Raw genomic sequence first — 24582 nt, forward strand, 5'->3', positions numbered from 1 at the left:
TATTTGTAATCAAAGTCAAATTTATTGTATGAAATGAATAAACATGATTTTGGAATAAAGAGATCAACAATATTCAACAAACAAGAAAGGTTTTTAATTTCCTTTTTCACAAGATGTCTTACTAAGAGCATCAAGGAGCTTTCAACAAACAAGAAAGGTTTTTAATTTCCTTTTTCACAAGATGTCTTACTAAGAGCATCAAGGAGCTTTCAAAAATGGCCTGGAGGCGAAGAAGACAGAAAATTAAGATTACTAATGGATCTTTGCCTTTTTCCGTTTTGAAAGCTCATGTTTTTGCGATTGCAAGTAAAGTGAGTGATTACTACAGTGTAATAGCTTACTATTACAAGAATAATTATAAATAAATCCCCAATTTTGATTCTCGGGGGGGGGGGGGGGGATAACCCCCTAGCCTTTCAGTTTTAATAAATACTTTACGATGTCCCCAAGAGTCTAACATACATAAACCTAAATTCAGTTTGTGGACTAGCTTTACGACTATTAAAATCTCTCATGAAGGAAAGAGGAAAATGAATTCTCCATTTTGTATCACATGAGACGTGACAAACACTAAGTGCTCAGTAAAATATTTTAGCCAGGCATAAATAAAATCCTATGGCTATAAAATTGATTACACATATTCATTCCATTTGACAATAAATAAGGTATTGTAATGCAAGTCTGACTTTGGAAAGGTCAACCATATTTTTTTTTTTAAAGTCTTATCACTCCCGTAAAGAGCTTTACAGCTTCAATGCAACATCTGCTATATGGATGGGATGCAAGGTCCACTCTTGTTGTAATCCTAAGAATTCAATGGGTAAATGTGATGTTAATTTCAGGTCACTCTGTTAAGGACATCCAACGCTGATCTGATTCTGTTCCTGTATGATAGAGCCCCTATCCGCCTTGTGTGAGATGTGAGACACACGTACTTGTCTTTTAAAAAATGTGTTATTTTGGTTCAGTCTTTGCAGCTTCAGTATATAATCCTCTATACATTGTATAGTACTACAGTTCACTATGTTTTGCTGGGATCTGATGAGATCAAGGGGTAAATGTGAGGTTCATCGGGGTCACTCTGTTGAGGATATCACCCGCTACATCCCCTGCTGTCCGGCTGATCTGATTCTGTCCCTGTGTGATGGAGCCACCGTCCGTCTCCAGACCAGAGGGGTGGGTTGAAGGATGGGGTGTCTCACCGCTAGGTCGTCTTGTTGAGATCTCTTTCAGGATGGCCTTGCCTTCTTCTCTTGTCTGTGGAATGGAATTGTAATTGGAAATCTGTACTAGAATTGAAATTGGATTGGAATTGAAATTGATTATTGGAATTCTAAGTTTCTATTGGAAATAAAGTTGGAATTAGCCTGGAAATGGAGAAATTCAACCACCAACAGTAAGCTATTGATTTAATGAATAGTAAATTGGCCCTTTCCTATTGCTAAATCAGGTGTCTCCCCAAGTGACTTTTCATTCCAACACTTCTTATCCTCCTGCTTCCAAAATTTGATCTAATAGGAAATTTGAATTGGAATGGAATTTGAAACTGGGAGTGAAATTGGGAAAAGGATTGAAAAGTGGTTACTGAAATCAAATATAGAACTTGTTTGGATATTGGAAATGTTAAAAATTAGAATTGAATCAGAAATTTAAAATTGAAATAGCTTTGTGATCGGAATGGGTATTGTGCCTTTTATAATAGACCATCAGAAAAGACAAGAATTCCCTTATATCTTCTATCATCGGAATGAGATATGATAGAGAAAGTTTGAAATAAACAGAAAAATAAACTGCAGTATTCCTAATATTGTGAAAAATAGCCTTAGAATCAATGTCAGCAATAGGGGAATTTTGAGGTTAGCAAGGCAGTTGGGGTGTGCACTCTAGGCAATCTCTTTCATTGCATTGAGCGAATGTAAGTGGTGAGCTATTGTGCATGTTCTTGTGGATAAACCATAAAGGGGAAAGAAAGAAGGGGAACCTACCTCACTATGATCGCAGCATTTATGAGCATAGTTGGTGGCTTCATCAAAGTTATTCTGTTTGAGATGATACCTGGCCAAGTAACGGTAGGCTTGACAGTGATCCTCTGTATCTGCAGTCTGTGTGGATACGGGAGAAAGAGCAAAGAAGAAATGGAGAATGGTGAAGAGAGGGGTGTGGCAAAGTATGAGAGACAAGTCGATGAGGATAGAGGTGTAAGAATGAGAGAGAGACATACAGAGTTAGAGATGCAGAAAAATGAAGATACACACAGGTAAATAAATAGTAATCAAGTGAGAGAGAGAGAGAGGGACAGGCAGAGACAGACAGAGCAGGGAGAGAGAAAAACAAAGATAGAGAGAGAGAGGGGGGAATAAATGCTACAAAGTAATCACAGTTTACCAAAAACTTGTTTGTTTACTCAAGTTCTTTCTTTTATTTTTAATGATCTATAAGCAATTTATAAACCAAATCAAAAGATGAGCAACGGTAGATCAAATCATTCTCACTTTTTATGTATAATCAGACATTATAGGGTTGGATTTTCCACAGAGTGGCCCTCCAAATTATAAAATTAAAAGAAGAATGGAGGGAAAAAAATAAAGACTTACCCCTCTCGTCTCCATTTGTTCAACATATTTAGAATAGAATGAGGCTGCCTTTTCCTCTTCATTGAATTTCTCATGTAATCTGTGGAGAAATAGGTAATAAATAGCTGGTAGTCAAAGATTCATGAATACAGCAAGTTAGAGGATTAAAAATAATATAGAAATCTCGATTGAGAAAATTGTCACTTAAAAGAATTTAATGACCATACTAGGGCAGACAGAATGATTAGCCCAGGAAATGAAAAAAGGAAGAAAAAAAACTTGCACAAAAAAAACACTTAAGGGCAAAACAAAGTAGAAAGATGGTGGAGTCTACAGATTATTTGCCAGCAAAGCATGACAAAAGAGGAACAAACAAGATAAGTGCGTGTACTATACTTTGTAAAGTTTAACCTGAAAACAGCACAAGATGTGTTTGTGAGATGTTTAGTAAGTTATGCATGACTTCAGTGTCCCCTACAGAAACAATTTTTTTTATTTTTATATTAAAGATGCCCTTGGTTTTGGAGGATTGATTTCTTGAATGTTCTGTGTCTTCTGTAGGAAAATCCCACTTACTCCAGTCAGTAAGTTAATTTTTCTATGTTTTTGTGACTTATCTGTTAGCTTGCTTGCTAAACTTTGTCAAAATGCCTAACACAAGATCTCAGGCTCATACAGAAGCAAGATGCCCATACTTAAGATTTGTAAGTCCAAAACCTATGCTACTGCCAAGTCTCTTGCTGATTTTAGGCAACGTCTTCACGATTTCACCTCAAAATCTTAGACAAACTAGAAACACTGTTTTTAATATTTCCAGTAGCAAAGATGCGATAAAAGAATTGAAAACTTTGATATCTCAATTACAAGATGGAGCCGTCGATTCTGTGTTCCGAGTCAAAACAATACAAAATAAACACACACAAAAAAAAGGAAATTCATGAAAGGAAGAAAATTGTTTTTCTACAGCATTGAAAGAAAAAGGTGATGAAAATTTTGATGATATCTGGAAATCATTACATCACTTGATATATCCACATCCAAGGCAAGCAAGATGTTATGTATAATGTTCAACTACCCAGGAAACCAATGTCTGATCGCATGGAGGTTACTCATGTTTTCAAAAGTATAAAGCGTCGACCAATAAACAATGCAATCAAGTCTTTTCAGTGATCACGCTAGGATGTCTCCTACCAGAGGAGCTAGAGAAAATGTGTTATCACATTTCTGTCTCGCTGTGTTGTTACAGATTTCTTATACGGTTATATTCGGAAAGTTAAGCATTTCAGAGCTACTTCGTTTGCTTCGATTCAAAGTTTGTTCAAAGTTTGTTCAGAGTTTCGACTTGATTTGAACTCGTGAGGTTAAGAATTCCAGATTCATCCATTTTAATTCTGATACTTCGCGACGGCGACGGGATACCGGACTGAGAGAAGAATCTTCCGAATTTCTGTTTTTACTGATTGACACTTGATGTAATTTTCACGTGTGCTCTACTTCACCCTGGGGACGCTATCTATTTTGGAATCATCGATTTTGAATGTACTTTTAGAGATATTGTGACCGTTTTTTAGTCTTTACCTCTGTCATCCATGATCTTGCCTATACATCACACACGTAAGTTTTTTTTACTTCGGTCCCATCCACTTACACGCGTGTCAGTTTGAATCTCCGTTCATTTTGCACTGCCTTCACTTGCCATCGTTTTGTGTACCTTATCGCAACATGCCAGTTACTCGAGCAGAATCCGCCTCAGTTTCTGAACTTGTTTTGGAGCTTTTTCAGAATGAAACTTTTTTGAAAGAAATGCGAATTCTTGCCAAAACAATTGCTCATGAGGTAGCTGACTCTGCACTTTCAAAACTCACAGAAATTGTTGAACTAAATGAAGGGAGGCTACATGATCTTGAGGTCAAATTAGAAGAGAAATCTCATCGTGTAGCGGATCTAGAAAAGATGGTTGAACAAAAGGAAGATAGAATATCAAAGTTAGAACATGAGACCAATGATCTCCAGCAATATTCCCGACGGTCTTCACTTCGCATCTTCGGTGTAGCAGAGAAACCAAAGGAGAACACAGATGATATTGTGTGTGATATTGCTCAGAAGCATCTTGGTATCCAGCTTTCAGCCAGTGATATAGACCGCTCTTATCGTGTTGGAAAGCGTAGTGAAAGGAATGCAAGAGCCATCATTGTCAAGTTTTGTTCCTATCGGAAGCGTACAGAAGTCATCAAAGCTCGCAGGTCCCTAAAGAAGACAGGGATCACGATTCAGGAAGACCTCACTCAACAGAATGCTCAACTCTACACCAGAACATATAGACATCCGAAAGTACGGGCTGCATGGACCCAAGACGGAAGAATCATCGCTACACTACAAGCTTCAGACGGTAAATCGATTACCAAAGTTATACATTCTGATGTGGACCTTAGAGCCTTGTGATGAACCTCCTAAAGTTATATCCAGAACTATCGATGCTTGACTTTTCATCGTTATTTTTTCCCCCAGGAGTGAGAATGAATATTTCTTGTTATTTGTAGTATCTTTTTAATTTTTTTCTTTTTCTTTTATTGAACTTTGTATGTTTTATGTGTTACTTTCATAATGTCAGCTACTCAGTTTTGTCATGTATGTAAAAAGCAAATTTCTAGAATCAGGAAGGAAAACACAGGGTGTAATTGTAAAGATCCAGTTTATGAATCTGAGGGCAATACAGCATAATTTTGTATTTGACACTCAATGCATTCTTCCACAGGACTTTGATGATAATATTATGTGTAGTATAAATAATTGTGGCAGTTCCATTTCTATAATTATTTTCAATTGTAGAAGTCTGAAGAAAAACTTTGATAATTTTATATGCACTCTTTCATCCTTTTTCGATTATAGCTTTATCGGAAACTTGGCTTAGTGGTGAAGAATCTTTAAATATAGATGGTTACACTTTTGTTGGCCAAGGTAGGATTGGTAAACGTGGTGGTGGTATTGGTTTCTTTATAACAGATGTAATCAAATTTCGAAGACGAAAAGACTTGGATATCTTTAGTGAAGTTGTAGAAATGTTATTTATTGAATTATACGGTGATCATGACAAAGCCATTCTTGCAATTGTATATAGACCTCCAAATCAATCTGAAACTGCATTTTTAGATACATTAGAGGCACCACTCCTTAAGATTTCAGATGAAAATAAAGAGTGTCTTTTGATTGGTGACTTTAATATTGATTTATTACACAATACAATTTCTACACATGTTGATAATTTTTCTGATCTGCTTATGACATATTCTTTTACACCTTTTATACTTAAGCCAACCAGGTTCTCTAAGACCTCGGCAACTCTTATTGATAATATATTTTCAAACAGACCTGAGAATTTTGTTAAGGCTGGTATTTTGCTGTGTGATGTCGGTGATCGTCTTCCAATTTTTTCATGTATTAAGGGTTCAAAAGATTTTTATAAACCAAATGTTATTACTAAACGTATCATTAATGATAGAAATATTGCTGAATTTGTAACATGTTAGCTAAAGTTGATTGGAATGTACATTTACATGATTCACAAGTTGATAAACGATTTGAAAGTTTTATGCATGTGTTGAATGACATATATGATAGATGCTTTCCTTTAGTAGATATTAATAGGAAGAGAAATCGCATTTCTAAGCCCTGGTTTACTCCTGATCTAAAAAAGCTTTGTAAAAAGAAAAATTTGTTGTACCGTAAATATATCAAGAATCCCAGCAGTTACCGGAAATCTGTTTATATAACACTCAGAAATGAAGTAACTTGTGCTATACGTAAATGTAAAAAGGAATATTACTATAATAAATTTGATCATGTTCGTTCCAACAAAAAAGCAACTTGGAAAATCATTAATGAATTATTGTCCTCTGCCCGGGGTAATGTGCAATGTGATTATATTGAGAAAAATGGTGTGCGTATTGATAAAGCTGAGGATATAGTTAATACATTTAATGAATATTTTTGTACAGTTGCTTCAGATATTGTAAGCACTTTACCTAATACACATACTGACTTTTCACATTTTTTATCAAGTGAACGTAATATCCAATCTTTGTACATAAATCCTATACAGCCTCATGAGATTATGGAAGTTGTGAAAAACCTTGATAATAACAAGAGTCCTGGTTATGATAATATTAATATTTGTGTAATAAAAGTAGCAATTGTTTTATTAGCCCAACCATTAAGTGAAATATTTAATTTCTCCATTCAATCAGGTATATTCCCCTCTAGTATGAAAATAGCTAGAGTTGTCCCCGTGTTCAAAAAAGGAAATAAGGATTTGTTGACTAATTACAGACCGATTTCAGTTTTATCAGTATTTTCTAAAATCTTTGAAAAACTCATGTATAATCGTTTAGTTACTTTTTTACTTAAACATAATATTCTTTATTCAAAACAATTCGGATTCAGAGAAGGTTATTCTTCGTATATGGCTTTGCTTGAACTTACAAATAATATTTCTAAAGCGTATGAAAATAAAAGTTGTGTCATTGGTATTTTCTTAGATTTATCCAAAGCCTTTGACTGTGTTGATCACCAAATCCTTATTAAAAAAATGGAACATTATGGTATTCGAGGTACAGTTTTAGATTGGTTTTCAAGTTATTTGTTTAATCACTTACAGTATGTTTATATGAACAATACATCTTCAACTATGCGAAATATTAATATAGGTGTCCCCCAGGGGTCTGTCCTGGGGCCTTTACTTTTTCTTTTGTATATCAACGACATCCAATTTGTAAGCAAAATGTTTCATGCTATTATTTATGCCGATGATACCAATCTTTTTTTGTCTGGGGAAAAAGGTGATTTTTTGTGTAACACAGCAAATTCTGAATTAGTAAAGTTTTCTGAGTGGTTTGCATCTAACAAGTTAAAAATCAACGTCACTAAGACATGTTGTATGCTCTTTAAACCAAAGAATAAACAAATCAATTTTTCTGATATCGAATTATTTATTGACAATTTTCGTATTCCATTAGTCCATTTCTTGGGAGTCGTTATTGATGATGAATTAACTTGGAAAAATCATATTAGTTACATATCTAACAAAATATCAAGGGTTATTGGTGCAATAAGTAGATTGAAGAAGGTCTTACCTCATAACATTCTATTGTCCATTTATCAATCTTTAATAGGATCTCAATTGATATATTGTAATATTGTGTGGGGAGGATGTTCCTCAACACATCTTAATAGACTCTTTTTTGTTGCAGAAACGGGTAATACGCGTCATCACAGACTCAGCTCCCTTTTCACATACCAATCCTTTATTTTTCAAATTTAGACAACTGAAAATTCAGGATATTCATAAATTACAAGTTGCAATCTTTATGTTTTCTTATTTACACAATATACTACCTAAATTTTTAAATGACTGTTTTCAAGAGAATAATTTAACTGTTCCTTACACAACTAGGCAGTCAATTCACATCCGTTTCCCTAAATTAAAATATGAGTTTTCTCGGTCCGCAATTATTTTCATTGGTCCATAGCTATGGAACTGTTTAGATCCTGATATGAAGAGTTGCCCTACATTGTCTAGGTTTAAGAAGATGTATATAAATAATCTAATTAATTCTTATACTCCCTGATTTTACTTCTATTCTTAATTATTGAATGACTTTATTGCTTTCTTGTTTGTTTATGATCAGTCATATGTTATCTTTATATGTTGGGGACAAGCCCTTGATAGGCCCCGGGCCTTTGTTTGTCCCTCCACTTTTTAATATTCTGTTAATGTTCCTTACTTTGTTTATCCATTTGTTTTTTTTACCAAGTAAGTCTATGTATTGTATTATTCATTGTTCTTTGAATCACTTTGTGCAATTTTGATGTATTTTTTATTGAATTGTGGAAATAAAATGAATTGAATTGAATTGAGCTTGAAAAGAAACATACTTCCTACATGTATGCTAAAAACAGAAATATGTTAACTGAATTTGACTGATTGGTGTTAAGGTGACCGCACATGTTACGATTGGTCTGCGACCCAATTTCAGAATAAAATGTAGTAGAATTTGATGCTAATATCGAGACATGAAATATCTTACTATGTAATGTTCTAAATCATCGTACGTATACCTATATTCAAATCTGTGACTACGCTATCATCCTTCTTAGAATAAAAGCAAATTTAATATCTAGTCGTAGTGATGTCATAGCAGTCGTACGATTAGCTACGATTTGAAACTAATTTGGCCTTTACTCCAGAATAAAGGCTTGCAATCTTTAAAAATGGTTATATTGGTATTCTTTAAATTGATTTTAACCTCAAACAAGTGGAATGCCTCTGGCCGTCTCACCTGCATCACGCGATTCAATATAGCAGCAGTGCTGATTTTGAAAACTACTATAACTCGCACAAGATGTTCAGTGATACTTGGTTACTCTTATTTCCACGTTTTATGAACTAGACCAATACACTTATAGAGATATGATGGCAATTCAACAAATACCCCCAACGTGGCCAAAGTTCTTTGACCTTACATGACCTTTGACCTTGATCATGTGACCTGAAACTCGCACAGGATGTTCAGTGATACTTGATTACTATTATGTCCAAGTTTTATGAACTAGACCAACACACTTTCAAATTTATGGCTGTAATTCAACAAATACCCCAATTTGGCCAAAGTTCATTGACCCTAAATGACCTTTGACCTTGATCATGTGACCTGAAACTTGCACAGGATGTTCAGTAATACTTAATTACTATTATGTCCAAGTTTCATGAATCAGATCCATAAACTTTCAAAGTTATGATGGTAATTCAACAGATACCCCCAATTCGGCCAAAGTTCATTGACCCTAAATGACCTTTGACCTTGGTCATGTGACGTGAAACTCATGCAGGATGTTCAGTGATACTTGATTAACCTTATGTATAAGTTTCATGAACTAGGTCCATATATTTTCTAAGTTATGATGACATTTCAAAAACTTAACCTTAGGTTAAGATTTTGATGTTGATTCCCCCAACATGGTCTAAGTTCATTGACCCTAAATGACCTTTGACCTTGGTCATGTGACATGAAACTCAGGCAGGATGTTCAGTAATACTTGATTAACCTTATGGCCAAGTTTCATGAACTAGGTCCATATACTTTCTAAGTTATGCTGTCATTTCAAAAACTTAACCTCAGGTTAAGATTTGGTGTTGACGCCGCCGTCGCCGCCGCCGCCGCCATCGCCGCCGCCGTCGGAAAAGCGGCGCCTATAGTCTCGCTCTGCTATGCAGGTGAGACAATAAAATCATATGTTCCATTCACATTTTCAGAAAATGAGCAAAATGCGATTTGTTCCAAAATCGGATCGCGAACAGTCGTAAGGTGTGCGGTGGCCTTAAAGCTTGCATTTGAATCAAGGGCAAAATCACAGAGCCTTCCAACGTGGAATAAATTGTTGTGAGTACCATCTTGTTAGCTGTCACCCTACATATACCTGTGCAATTTCTACATATTTTGGATTCACCATGATTTGGCAACCAGAATGGTTGAATCAATATGAACTACGGGTATAATTGACAGGCACTTACTGTAAAATAACCAACGCCATCATATGTTGATATTGGGTATAATGAAACTATATTACAATAACGTGGAAAAAATTATAGAAACGAGTGATCCATCAAAACAAACTGTATAGAATATCAGGATTCGACACAATCAAACTTGCCACGCCACAAATTTGACGAAAATGCAAAATAGCCCGAAATTGGTTAAATAATCAGCACAGGATGGATGATCTCATGCATGTGTAACAAGGCTGATTTTACCAATCAGAAGATTCCACGCCATGGATAAGACATTCAAAGCTCCTTTAATATCATGAAATAAAAAGAATGTGAATGCTCACAAAGTGCGTTTCACTCTCCCACTGATAAAATATCAGATTTTCATATTTTTACCTTGCTAGCTTGACTAAAGCTACACCTTCAACATCCCCTACAGAATAAGCCCTCCAGTAGCACTTCTTTGCTTCGGCAATCTTGTCCAAACGTTCATAGCTTTCACCAAGGGCAACCAACATCCTTGAATCATTGGGTCTGTCAAAGAGATATGATCATTCTCAATGCAGTTCACAAATTGTGATGTACACTTAGTATTCATTATTTTGTTTCAGAATCATGTTCATATTTTGTTTCATCATGTATTATTTGTCAAACAGGGCGGTCCTCTAAGAAGTGTATGCAAGATCTCTGATGAAACTGCTTTCTATCAAAACAACTTAATGAATAAATTGATAAATGACTTATAACATGAATGAATGAAAGAATGAACAAACAAAATGAACAAATAAATAAATATGTTTATTCTTTATGAAAAAATATCACAAATATGACAATGAATAAAAGCGAAATTGTAGTGCCAATACCCCCAACCCATTCTAATTGAAATACTGGGATGATTTAGCTCTAAAAGAGAAAACAAACAAATTTACTATTGAAATTTGGAATATAAAAAATAGGAAAAATGTAAGAATAATATGCATTCAGGAGGTCCCAATGGTTGAAATTCAGGTTCTTTTCTTCAAAACCAACAAGGCCGGGTGCCCTGTAAATTTCTATTCTTTACATCACTTAATTTCATAACATTAAAAAATAGAATGCTTGATTGATTCATGAGCATTGTTATGGGAATATAAATATATTTAGACCCACCTGACTTGTTGAGCTTGCCTGTAGTAATAGAGTGAATAGAAGGGCATTCGCAAAATATCATACGTCTGACCCAGACCATACCAAGCTCTGAAATCACGCTTATTTACCTCTGAAAAAAAAGAAAATGTTCAAAATTTAAGATAATAGTTCAAGTTGGAGACTAGTGTGCAAGAATAAAACATTGACAATTTCTGCATTTCTATATTTCTATTTGACATAAAGTAATAAGGTAAAGCAGGAAGCTCTATCAAACAAGATGGATTCTTGACAACATACAATCAACATTTATGCTCCCATCATTGCAAGACCAAAAATATATTACACACCTAACTTTTAAAATGTCAAATAAAATGAACAATGAAGCAAATTGAGCACAATAAACGTCATGTAGTTTTATGCATTAGTATCGGTAAAATGTCTTAAGTATTTGAAACCTGGTCCTTATGATTGAGAGACGTGATTCAGAACCACTACACCACTATGTTTACAGGCTTGATTCTACGCATCACAAAGAGCTGCGAAATAACATACCAAGACATGTTTTTATACAGAAAAAAGGCATTTTCTATGGCAATACCAAGTTCCAGGCCCTGTATTCATCATGTCAAAAAAGTAGCAATCCTTCAGTCTTTACAGTATAATTTAATCATCATTTCTGATTTACCTATGGCTTGCCTGTAGGCTTCTGTAGCAGCAGGAGTATTCTTCATCTGCATGTACTCATGACCCATTAGAGTCCAGGCTGAAAGATAGTGGGGATTCAGTTTCAAGCATCGCTGGAAGTACAGCACAGCCTTCTCATGTTGACCACGTAAGGAGTAGTAATTACCTGGTAAAAAAAAAATGAAGGCCCATGTACATGTTCTTTAAACAACCCAAAATAAAACAAGGCTATTTTCTTAGACATTTCTTTGGCCCTCATGTTAACCAATTGCACTGAAAGCAATTGTGGTTGGGTATGCAGTGCTACTCTAATCATGGCATTTCAATGCCAATTTTTGTTTTTAAACTGTGGTCAATGTGTTACCCCCCCCCCCAAAAAAAAAAAAAAAAAAAAAAAAAAAAGCTAAATACAATAGTAGATTGGACCAAAAATTATAATAAAAGTCTCACAAACACAGTAAATATTTACTTTTGCAAGCAACAATTACAAGGGAAGTTCACTTAGTCAAAAATACAAGCTACGAAAGGAGCTGGTATAGATTTACTGGTTTGTGGCACTTTGGATTTGAACAAAAAGCAATGAAATGACTGATGAATTTTCTTTTCACCACTGATGACTTTGATGTTTTACTTACCGATAACACAGCATGTCTCTACTCTGTATTTATCAACCTCACACACCTGATGAGCTAGGTGGCTTAATTCAGCTTTCATTTCCTGTGAATAAATAAAACATACAGGTGAGTCTGTCCCATGGGGTGTTTCAAGAAACTTACAATCAAATTGCAAAACTATCTGGGGTCCTCAACTCAATAATGTGGCTTGCAATTCATTGCCAATTTTCAATTGATTTCAGGGGCCCGTCTTGCAAAGAGTTATGATTGATCCGTTCAATCACAACTATGGACGGCCAGCAACGTCATTGTCTATTATGCATGTTTGTTTAAAATATTTTCTAACTATGATGTATATTCATGCATTCATCCTTTTCTTGAAAATTCAGTGTGCTTCTCTTTGCTTACAAAGAATATTGTGCAAATTTCCTGTAGAAAAAATTATGACACTGATGGATTTCCATAGTTATGATTGATTGGATCAATCGTAACTCTTTGTAAGACGGGGTCCAGGATCTGCTTCTTGCGACAAGGAATTGAAACTGACCTATCAATTGTAAAATTGCAATAGAAATTTGCAGTTTATAATTGCAAGTGTTTTCTGACAATATCCTCTGAGTCTAATGTCTTGGGACGAAAACAAAATGTTTAACTCAGGTGAAAATTTGACTTAGTGGAGTTAAATAATACATGGTACTATTCAATCTATTCTGAAAATTTGTTTTGACATTTGTCGTCTGACAAGTTGTCATATCTGACAACTATCATTGGTTTGAATGGCTGAGATGCACAAGCATCTGACTGTTTCTATGGTAACTCTCAGAGAATGACAACTTGTCAGTACTGAAAACTTTCATGAAATGGTCCCAGTTTCAAAGTTATTTGTGTCTTACCATAGAGCTATTAATAGCTCCATGGTCTTACCTTTACATAGAGAAGGTTGGAGTAGGTATCCATGTTTTCTAACCTGTATGGATCGACCTTTTGGAGTTGACTGAACAGCTCCACTGCAACATCAAGGGCTGAAATTGGAATATAAACGTATTGTCTCATGCTGTTAAACTGGCACAATTAACCTTGACATAATTGGAGATACATAATTTTACCAAATCCCTCATTTTCATTCTCTATTGCTGTTTTTTTAATTTCATGGTGTATTGTGTAAACCTTTTGGTGATCCTGACATTTGCTCTGACCATTACTTCTGTTTGATGAGATAAAAATTAGGTTTTAGGATTATGATAGGGCTTTCAGCTTCGAAAAATGCAAGGGGGTTGGCTATGAGGTTTAAGCTTACCTTTGAAGTTTGTTTTAATTTGCAGATTTTCAAAAGCAGCAATCACAGCCCGAGAAATTATCATAAAACTTCAATTTCTATCTAAGTTAAAAATATTGCATGATTACCAGAATGGTCGACTGTGGCAAGTGTGACTGTAACATGTTTCTTGTAGTTGATAATCTTCACAGGAACATACTTCCAATCTCATATAAAGGTTAGTATAAAATCCTTCCATCTTGTGAATGCCCCTGTCATATTGTTAATATGTCCTATTCTCCCTTGTGATTTAATTGGTTATATTTCGTTGAAATCATGTCAAAACTGAATGTGTTGATATAACAACAACTCACCTTGATTTTAAAGACCTGTATGAATTGATGCATTGCTAACTTTGACGGCTCACATTTTGCTTGATTACGAAAGCATTTCTGAATGCATATATTTAGCTTTTGAAATAATTTTATTTGAAATTAAAGGTAAAAGACAGTAGTTGCAGCAGACAATTATTTCATGAGAAAGTCTTTTCAACCAAGCTTAATTGTCAAAACATTATCATACATCTAAATCTGGTACATTAATGTAAACTTATCTTTGTAAAATCATGAAGTCTTAGCTCAAAATTCTTGTGATCACTAACACAGAAAAGCATACGTGTGACAGTGTATTAATATTGATTAGAAAAATACCAGACATTTGATGGAATTCTGCAATTATTTTGCTAATTTCTCGGCAATTACGCACTTTCTTCCAGAGGTAATTGGCACATATTTCTTATTTACAATCAAACACTTTGGTGGTAATTTCATTGGATTCTGTTCGAACTGATCTTGAGATCGTTACCACATCTGGTATGTACCTTTAATAGATTTTTAGCATACAGATGGCACATTTCTTTGCAATATGCAAACATTCTAAGTAGGATTCTGAGTAAATAAAATAACTCCCAATTCAGAAGTTACAGATTTGATTTAGTAGCCTCAGAACAATGAAATTATGAGATTATTGACCCAATTTCAAAAAAATTCATTTAGCCCTTGTTTTAAAATAATCTCTTCATTTTTTTTTAATACAATACAAATGCTAGCTTACTTCTGATAATGTGATGCCCATTGGCAATCTGTGAGATGATGAAAGTGCTCTTCTGGAACCCTGCTTCGCTCAGAGCTGTGTATCTCTTCAATGCTTCTTCATTCAACTGGAGCTCAACACATGTGTATGCTAAAAAGAACTCTTTCATCCAATGGTCTGGAAGATTCAGACTAGTCAGCTGAAAAAAGGATAAATATACTTGCTTATGTAGCACTTTAAACTTACTTTATCAGAAGTCTTAAAGCATTGTGTAGTAATGCAGAATAATCAATAATAATGATAATTCATAATCACAAGCATGAATATTTAGAACCACTGAAAACAAGACGTACCATAGCGCATACAATGTATGAATAATAATAATCACTTTTACAACAATAACCACAATCACCCTAGCCATAGCAGAGATGTTACAGGCACTGTGTTACAAGGAAAACATTCATGCCAGGTCCCCATTTACCTCACTTGGGTTGAGTGAAACACAATATGGATAAATTAATGCCTATAAGAAACTGACGCCCGGAGAAGAATTTTACCCCACGCCCCTTTGATGAAGTCAAAACCAATACACTATGACACCTACCTAAATGAATAACAAATTAATAATTTTACAACAGATGTGGACTTCCTACAGGGTTACCAGTAAGTAAAGTATGCAAGAAGACAAAAAGACCCATATTTAACATAGAGGCATACAGCCTGAAAAAGCAAGGAATAAAAGCTGTCTTGCCTGTCAGAGTCAAAGTTTTTATTTCCATCCAACAAAATGGCCAGCTAAGTATTTGTAAATAATTAAAACTCATGTTTAAAATTATATTGGTAAAAAGTGAGTATTGCTCAGTGCTTTAATAACACGGGCAAGGCATTCTGTCAGCAGAAGGGTCTTTTTCTAAGGAAAGATATCACAAATGCCCACTTCTGGGAAAGTGGGAAAGTGAGCATACTTTTCTTTCAGTCTAGAATTCATTTCACAATGTTTGGATGATGTGAACTATGTCAGATTTTACTACAATTTGGTCAATAACAACATGATTAATATAGGATTTGTATAGTGCACGTATCCACCTCAAGTGCTAGGTGCTCAAGGCACTCCTATATTACCCCGGCTTAGCTAGTCTATCGATTCCGGTGCGAACAGCTTTTTGATGAATTACTTCCTGCCAGTACCCATTTACCTCACCTGGGTTTAGTGCAGCACAATGTGGGTAAATTTCTTGTTGAAGGAAAACATTCCATGGCTTGGAATCGAACCCATGTCCTTCAGATTGATAGACGAGTCTTAAGCACTAGACCACCATGAAATTCACTTTTATTTCAAACACTTCCTTTCCATATCACTGCTCAATGAAACTACTGAAGTATAGGATTGATAACAACATTTTCCATAAACAATTTCAAAAGTTGCTAAGGCAAAGAATAAAGGAAAACTCTTTTGACTGACTCCTGACGACTTTATAAGGAATATTTTCATACCTTCTCCCAATCTGTTACTAGTCCCGCTAATTCTATCCATGCACCCCAATGAAGAGGGGCTTTATGAAGAGCTTCCACTAGTACTGTCTTGGCTGGTTTAAGCAGTTCAAGCTTCTTCAGAACAACTCCATACCTTTAATGAAATAGTCATGAATTCAATACAAGGCCTGTAACACAAAACTTTATGTTGATTTTATGACTAATTGGTTGCATTGATCAATTGCAATAGCATTAATTTTACTGGTAAGCATAATTGACAATAAATTCATCTTCTGAACAATATCAAAATTCTACAAAGGAATTCACAGGCCTTCACATCCATAATAAATTTCAAATAATAGACAATCAAACAACCATTCTTAAATATCAGATAAGCCAGCATAATATACCATAATTTTTTATTTTACAATCTCTTGATATTTAGGAGCCCAACAAAACATATTACAGGCCTATAAATGGTATATTCAAATTCATTTCTAGACTTGAATTGTAGAGAATGGTACCATAAGATTGATCAACATCACCTGGCAGAAATACCATATCTATGCAAATTCACAGACTTCCCAGTGGGGCGTGACTTACAGGTAGAGAGCATATCCATCGCATCGGCCTTCATTGTACCTCTTCTCCAAATCACGTCGCAAGGCTTTTAACGAACCATTCTGAATGGTTTTGAACTGGATGGGTCCAATGAGGTCGGTAAGGTCATCATACTTCTTTTTCTCTCCAGCCTGGTTGATTTATGAAAAAAATGGTTTAGCAAAGATCGTAAAAATCACTATTTTCAATCTCTGAAGGACACATTGAAATTAAAAAAAAAAATCAAATTAAAATTCTTGACAACTTAAGAAATAGGTTTCCGGTTTGACCCTACACATTTGATCACTTTATATTGATAAAGGATCGAATGAAAACAATATATGACATTTAATCCAAGTAAAAAACTAGGAATTTCAAAAATTAATTACTGTAAATTCAGCTTTAATTGACTCACTCTTCGTCTAAAAAAAACAACAACATTCCAACAAGGTCAAATTTTCATTATTTCCTATGTAACTCCAAATGACACTATTTTTTTCTTTTTAAGAAACATGATTTGAACATCATCTTCGGAGAGGGTGGAATCAGAGAATTCTCTATCATCAAGTGTCGATAGTTTTGTGCTATATTTGAACACTAAGGAAATTATTTTCAGATCATCGTTTTCGCGAACATTTTTTTAACTGCTTTATGTCACTGAAAACAATAAAGCAAAAATATTGTTCTATATGATTGCTAGATACAACAGGGATCATAGAGAAAGGTGGTGTTTTAAAGAGGACAAAAAACTGAATACAATTCTTTCAATAACACCAAACAGAAACATTTTTACTTTTTTAAGACTAGTTCTAAGAGACCTTTGGATTTTATTACATTTACAACACTGAAAAACTGTTCCCCAAGAAAATCTGCAAAATCATAAAGCCAAACACAACCACTGACCCCCCCCCCCCCATAACAATGCTAACCCTCTTCATCGGCTTCAGTATATCCTGAAACCAAATACCATATTGCAAACATAATCCTAACCCTAAGATATGAGCAATTGTAGGGCAATTCCATAAAATCATGAACCTTTTTGTACATCCGCCCCCCCCCCCATTTTTCTCAATTTTTTCTTCACTTCATAAACTGACCAAGTCATGGTCCTTTGAAAACATTACAGACTGTCAAAAGAACAAGAAATCGGAGACAGAAAATTTCATGAAGGTCCCACATATAAAAGGTCGGACGTACATATTATATGGAATTGCCCTATATCTGAAAAGGTTTCTGCACCATGGGCCACAACCTTACCAAGTAGTTAGCATACATGTGAAGGAAGAAAGCCTTGTTGCTTTGACAACCATCCACAAAGAAAGCTGCTCTCTCATATTCTCTTAGGTCAAAGAATGTCTTGGCAAGGGTGTACTTGTCAAACTCCTCCAGGAAATCCTATAGAAAAATACAGAGTAAAAATAATATACATACCCTAGCAAAATTTTCTCAAATACACTTGTATCTTTCATTGGATTTGACCCATTTTCAGGACCATCTCACTTTGCTGAGAGTATGCATGTATTAAGACATACACCAATTTCAATCACTTGGTCTTTGAATTAATCATTTCCTTCGTACATTGATCATACAATGATCATTTTTTAATACCATAACTCAAATAAAAAGATTAACAGATATACTGATGAAAATAAATCAAAATGATTTTTTATTCCTCCTATAAATCATCATTTCACCAGTACAGTAGGAAACTTCATTTTTATACAATGATTCAAAAGTGTACCAATTAGGATCTGGTAAACAAAATAATTTGGACATTTCTTAATCTTACCAGAAAAAACTAAATAAGGTCTAGTGCAAGGCAAAATGTTAATCACATTTTTTTTTTTTTTTTTTTTTTTGGGGGGGGGGCAAAAACTACATCTGATGTTTTCGAACAACACTTGCTAATAGCTCACGTAATGGGAAAGCTGAATGTGTTTATAATTACCTGTGGATCTTCTTCAATCTGTACTGGAGGAGCTGGTTTTGTAGTTTGAAGAGAGTAGGATAGCTCAGCGCACCTGGAAAATCACAAGCAAAACAATATAGAATTAGAAACATTGCTGCATGCGCATGCGCGAGGGTCGCAGGTCAAACAGCGTGAATATTGCTGTTTGACCTGCGACCCTCGCGCATGCGATGTTTTGAAATTAGCCGTGAATAATACGTATGAGGAATACGATACTGGCTCTAAATCACCAATTTTGAGGCTAACTGGAGGATGGATATGGAGTGAAATAAGGGTGTAAAGTAAGAAATTAAGCTTTTATTCTTTTTTTATGCCTTTTCATCGTAAAATTTTTACAATAAATATGCATTTTTCCCCACCTTTGCCACTCAGAGTATCCGAGTGAGTTCACCACCTTGATGTTCGCGTATGTGGAGCATAGTGTAGCGGTAGTGAAGTGGAGTGGAGCCTGCACGAACATCACTTGAGGTAGGTAGTAACCAAATGTAAACTAAGTAGGTTATTTGGAGCATTTTATACAAAATCATTAAATTTTGATAACCGGATAATATGTCAGAAATGCGTTGAAATTTGATTTTTCCCTCAAGACCATGGCTGTTTTTGGCTATGTGACTGCGGTGAAAAGGGCAAAAAAAATTTGCTCTGTGAGAGTCTGTGTCAGGGTGACCAGACGTCCCGTATTTCCCGGGATCGTCCCGTATTTTGCTCCTTTGACCCAGCGTCCCGACAAACCCTTCCCGGGATGCCTATTTTCCCCGTATTTCAGAATATTGAACAAAATGTAGTTAATACATTTAAAAGTGACAAATTTTCATCAAATAACCAACAGATGACGAAGCAGAGAAAATAAAATTGATAACTAAACTTTTACCAGTTCTGCAGTGATTTTCTTGCTAACCCAATACATTGCCAACAAACTGGCCTCCTTCCTGTGTGTGGCAGGCTACTAGGCATGTAGGATCAGAGCAGATTCTCAATGGTGCAAACGATAACATGATATTGATAAACAGTTACTTCTTAGTTATTGGGTTTTCATAACTAGATCTAGTTGTTTCAGCTTTCCTTTTGAGTCTTGTTGTGTATGATGCCTGATGTTTAATTTGACAAGTTTAAGAATATATTTCAAAAACACCAAATATCATTATGATTTTTGTTAGATGATTGGATTGTTTTTGTTTGCTTGAAGTTTGAACTTTTTCCCTTTCTTTTTTTGGATCCTTCTATCCTTCCTGCTTGCCCTTTTTTGTTCCATCTATCTTTCCAGATCCTTTCTCTCTCTGTTCATTTTTCTTTCTTTCCCTCTTTCTCTTACCTGCCTTCTTTATCCTTTTTTAATTTCCTTCATTCTTTCTTTCCTTAAATTTTTTTTGCTTCCTTCTCCCTTCCTCTCCTTTTTCTTTTCGTTCTTTCTCTCCTTCCATTATTTTTTTTTCATTCTCTCCTCCCTTCATTCTTTTTTCCCTCTCTTTCCTCCTTTCTTTCATTCTTTATTTTTCCTTCTGATCATTTTCCCTTATTCTTTCGATCTTTCCCTCCCTTCCTTCTTTCCTCCCTCCCTTCCTGTTTTTATTCTGTTTCTTTCAAAGAATGAAGGAAACTTTTTTCTTTCCTTCATTCTTTCTTTCTTTCCTCCTCCTTTTTTTTTACTTTTTTTTCTTTCTCTCCTTTATTTTGTCTTCCATACATTCATCTTCCCTTCCTTTCTTTCTATACTCAATTCAAAGAATGATGGAAACATTTTTTCTCTTTTATTCTTTCTTTAACTTTCTTTTTCTTTTTTAAATTTTTTCCTTCATTTTCCCCTTCATTTTTTCTTTCTTTCTTCTCAATTCATCTCTTTTCTTTCTCTCCTTCATTCTTTCGTTCACCCTCCCTTCCAATTCTTTATATTTTTTCACAAGTCTAACACTGACACTGTGTTGATCTTTTTTGTCGATTGTGACATTGTCCCGTATTTCATTTTGTGAAATCTGGTCACCACCCACTCACACTAATACGAGGTTAGTATATATACTAACCTCGTACAAGGGACCGTGTTTGACCCTGGATTTGAAGTAGTCGGCAAACATCGCTTCATTGCTGAAGTAATATTTGCCGAAAATCCTTCTCGCTACGCACCGGGGCTCTTTCCGGTAAGTAGCAATACATAAAAAAATTATACATATGATTTTGAAATGATTTCATTATAAAAAGAGCAAATTTCGCTTACCTCGGCCTAGCAAGTGACTTTGTTTGTCTCTTCTACGGAAATACAAGGAAGCCCGTTGGTGGCGCTAATAAATTACACAACCTTGATTCAGCTCCTCGGTAATTTTATAACTGTGTCTAAATTCTTTGAATGTGCAATTCTTATGATTAATTTACTAATTATGGGCACCAATAAATGAAATACCTTTAAAAATGTAATTCAAGATTACTATTGGCGACACTTTTTTGCAATTAATTTAAAACGATGACTAATAAAATAAAATTGAAAAAAATACACATGCCTGGAACGAAACCAGCAGTACAAGCTTTAACACACATACACCAACGAATTGTTAACACACACACGAACGTCAATAATACGGTATACCAAAGTCTATACAATGAAAAGATTGGACACTTCACGGACTTCGCGTAATGCCTTGCGTGGATTTGCGTGTAAAATAGTGTAGGTGCCTAGTCTTTCCCTTGTCGTGTCTTTGATATGAATATAAATCGCGCGCCCTCTTTAGGAGAAAATTGATATCCACGCCAACCAATTTTTATCTCCGTGAAATCTTCACTAAAGATCAAGAAAATATACACATTTTTGTAAAGAAACTTCAAGAAGTCACGGAAGGATCTAAATGATTCGGTACGTGTCATAGCAGAATGTGAAATACCAGATTATGCGTGATATTTTATGTGGGCAAAAGCCCAATATCTTTCAATGTGTCGTGTGAATCTGACTGATTCCTTCGGCTTCGCACGCGAGACGATATGAACCCACTCATGGCATGGGTGGTCACCACTCTAGGCGACACCCCAATACTTACCCGTGCTAATAAACTGGGACTCCACTCACGCGCATTTGGGCCGCCCTAGCTTAGAACTAAGCTTTGTTTTACTAAAAAATAAATCTTGTAATGATTCAATAAATGTTACTTAATAAATTAGTACTGTTAAATCGGTACTCACCGGTTCTTTTCTTGAATTTTCTGGCAATTTCCCACGCTTCTGGCTTCAATTCTGCGGCTGTTCCTGTCGCGGTAGACAGCTACATATGCAACTTTATTTATAAATAGAGCGCCCCTTACGATAGTTGTTAAGAACGCGGCCAAATTGTTAGGTTTTTTGCACTGTGTCCAAGGCGATTTTATTTTGTTTGATTTTTTATTTTTAATAAATATTTTGTTAAATAGCGATTTTTACGTCAAATATTAAATTCATATCACAAAATATTTTTAATTGTAGAAATATATATAATATCATGCAACTATTCATTCTATATATATTTTATAATAAAATTTATAATTGTTGCGGTCTTTAAAAAAGGATAGTCGATTGACCACACGTATCACGTGATCTGAAAATCAGCTTCATACCGCTTTGATCGCACTCGACGGTGACCGGACTGACTGCCAAAAAAAGATCGAAAAATGACTCAAATGTAAGTTTCCCTTTATTTTATTAAATTCAAATTAGGAATAGGAATATATTTAATGGGCAATCTTTTAATAAATGATAAACAAACGAGGACAAAACTCATATTTTGGGAGTAATATCATACTTGGGTGCAGGAAACAGTACGTTCAGAAGTTCTAACCTGTTTTTAACGCATTGTCGCCTATGAGGTCCATACATGTTAATGTTTGGACCTCATTGGTATGGTAGGGGGTCCTAAAGCTGCGCGGGTCCTAAAGCTACGCACCACTCATCGCGCATGTAGTTTTTATGGCAAATGCGCACTCTGTGTGTGGAACTGTGACTGCAGAGTGACGAACGATTCCTATTCAATTTTTTCTACAGAGGCTGCAGTAAATCTCTAAATGCAGAGAAAACCAATAACTGTTTCGGAATTTTGGAGTTATATTTGCTTAAATTTCATTTTATCCTATGATAATATGAATATATTTTAGAAATTGAGGCACAGGAAATACTATTTTTTGCATGATAAATCGAGTGCGTAGCTTTAGGACCCCTTCTACATCGGGCGGCGAAATCAAGAGGTGTTCGGAAAACACGGCGGGATTTTCGTATTAGTGAGTTTTGCGATATTTTCTTCTTGGTTAATGATCTTTAGAATGTTTGCCACAAATTAGTGAAAGATATTTGTTGAAATATTAAAATTGGGATAGTTTTTATTGTTTGAAAACAAAGTGCGTAGCTTTAGGTCCCCCCATCATACTAGGAGTGGTGGTCACCACCCTGCCTCAGCCTGGCCTGTGTGCAGATATATCTTTAACATAATTATATTAGTAACTACCCCTAGTAGTAGTACATAATAAAGCTTTTAAGTTTTGTGGAATATCAAATAAATTTTTCATTAATCTTCAATCATTTTCAACTTAGGTGCTCAGCTCTGATGGGAGCCCCATCATACTGCGTGCAAGTGCGAGTGTTCCACTTCCAGCGGCACAGGCATTTATGCCAGGCCCAGGAGAAGCCGGTATGGTAGTGGATCGTATTACCGAACACTTTTCATGAATTCAATCATATCAAACACATTATTCTCATAAAATTTACCAAACTTTGAACATAAATACACAATTACCTACAAAATATAAATATGTAAAAATTTTGCCGAAATCGTTTTTCCTTTTTACGATATTAGCTTCTAATCGGACCCCTCTTCGCACGTGAAATATTTTGGTCACTTGAAAAAGGTATCGTATTACCGAACGTGTGTTTTCTATGGGAAAAGTTGAGAAAACAACAAAAACACTTATGAGCTATTTTGACCATATTTTATTATTGTTAGAATATTAAGACTTTGAAAATGTATTTTTGACCATTTTTCATCAATTTCTATTCAAGTTCTCTTTGGAAGGATGTTGCAAAATTTTGAGCATATGAATTTATTTTCTGATGCGTATGATGCGTGTGTTCGGTAATACAAGGCCGGTCGGTAATACAATCACTCACTATACTGTAGTTCTGTACTCCCTCGTCTCTTATCAGTCCCGTATGCTAAAATTGATGTCAAACAAAAACACTAAATTATATTCTATTTGTTTTTATCATCACTACAAAAATCTCTTACCATTTAGCACTTTGTAACAGCCCCATTTCTTGGCATTGTTTTGTGGCATACAACAGATCACGTTTGATTAACGGCAAGTTGAAATCTTTCTTGCAACTTGTCTCATTGAGATCGGGCTCAGTTGAAATCGCCGCCATTGTTGAAGAAACATATTTTAATTGTTCTCTGGTTTTTCGCGATAGATGGCGCGTAAAGTTTTGTTGATTGAATAGGCTAGCTACTGTAACGTTAGTATATACTATATAGTATCCCAGTTGAATGCTATATATCTGATTTCTTTCGAAATTTCACAGGGGCGGCGGAACGGCTTTGAAGGGGGAATGCAAAAAATCACAATCAGATGGTAATTTTTACGTTTTTTTTTAATGGTTTTGGAAAAAGTAGGAGGCTGAAGCCTCCCCCCCCCCCGCCCCCCCCCCCAGCT

General features: G+C 35.2%; 1 protein-coding gene across 1 annotated transcript; it reads right to left on the bottom strand.

Annotated features, from left to right (window-relative positions):
- On the bottom strand, positions 1–24320 carry LOC129273433 (cell division cycle protein 23 homolog). The gene is made up of 14 exons (XM_064107433.1): positions 24159–24320; positions 18911–18983; positions 18220–18357; positions 16966–17114; positions 16384–16516; positions 14911–15088; positions 13467–13564; positions 12564–12645; positions 11930–12094; positions 11266–11374; positions 10513–10650; positions 2595–2673; positions 1986–2102; positions 1–1257 (listed from the first exon to the last, which is right to left on the bottom strand). Exons 1-14 carry the CDS (start codon positions 24293–24295, stop codon positions 1048–1050), a joined length of 1806 nt encoding a protein of 601 aa, XP_063963503.1. The 5' UTR covers positions 24296–24320; the 3' UTR covers positions 1–1047.
- Between the last annotated feature and the right edge of the window lie 262 nt (positions 24321–24582).

The sequence above is a fragment of the Lytechinus pictus genome, chromosome 12 (assembly GCF_037042905.1).
Source record: "Lytechinus pictus isolate F3 Inbred chromosome 12, Lp3.0, whole genome shotgun sequence".
NCBI classification, from domain to species: domain Eukaryota; kingdom Metazoa; phylum Echinodermata; class Echinoidea; order Temnopleuroida; family Toxopneustidae; genus Lytechinus; species Lytechinus pictus.

Excerpts from the sequence above, each read along its gene's own strand:
- LOC129273433 (XM_064107433.1), bottom strand. The coding sequence starts at position 24,295 with ATGGCGGCGATTTCAACTGAGCCCGATCTCAATGAGACAAGTTGCAAG. Across the intron at positions 11,375-11,929 it reads AGCCTACAGGCAAGCCATAG|AGGTAAATAAGCGTGATTTC; the intron begins GTAAATCAGAAA and ends CTTTTTTTTCAG. Across the intron at positions 2,103-2,594 it reads AACAAATGGAGACGAGAGGG|ACTGCAGATACAGAGGATCA; the intron begins GTAAGTCTTTAT and ends GTATCCACACAG.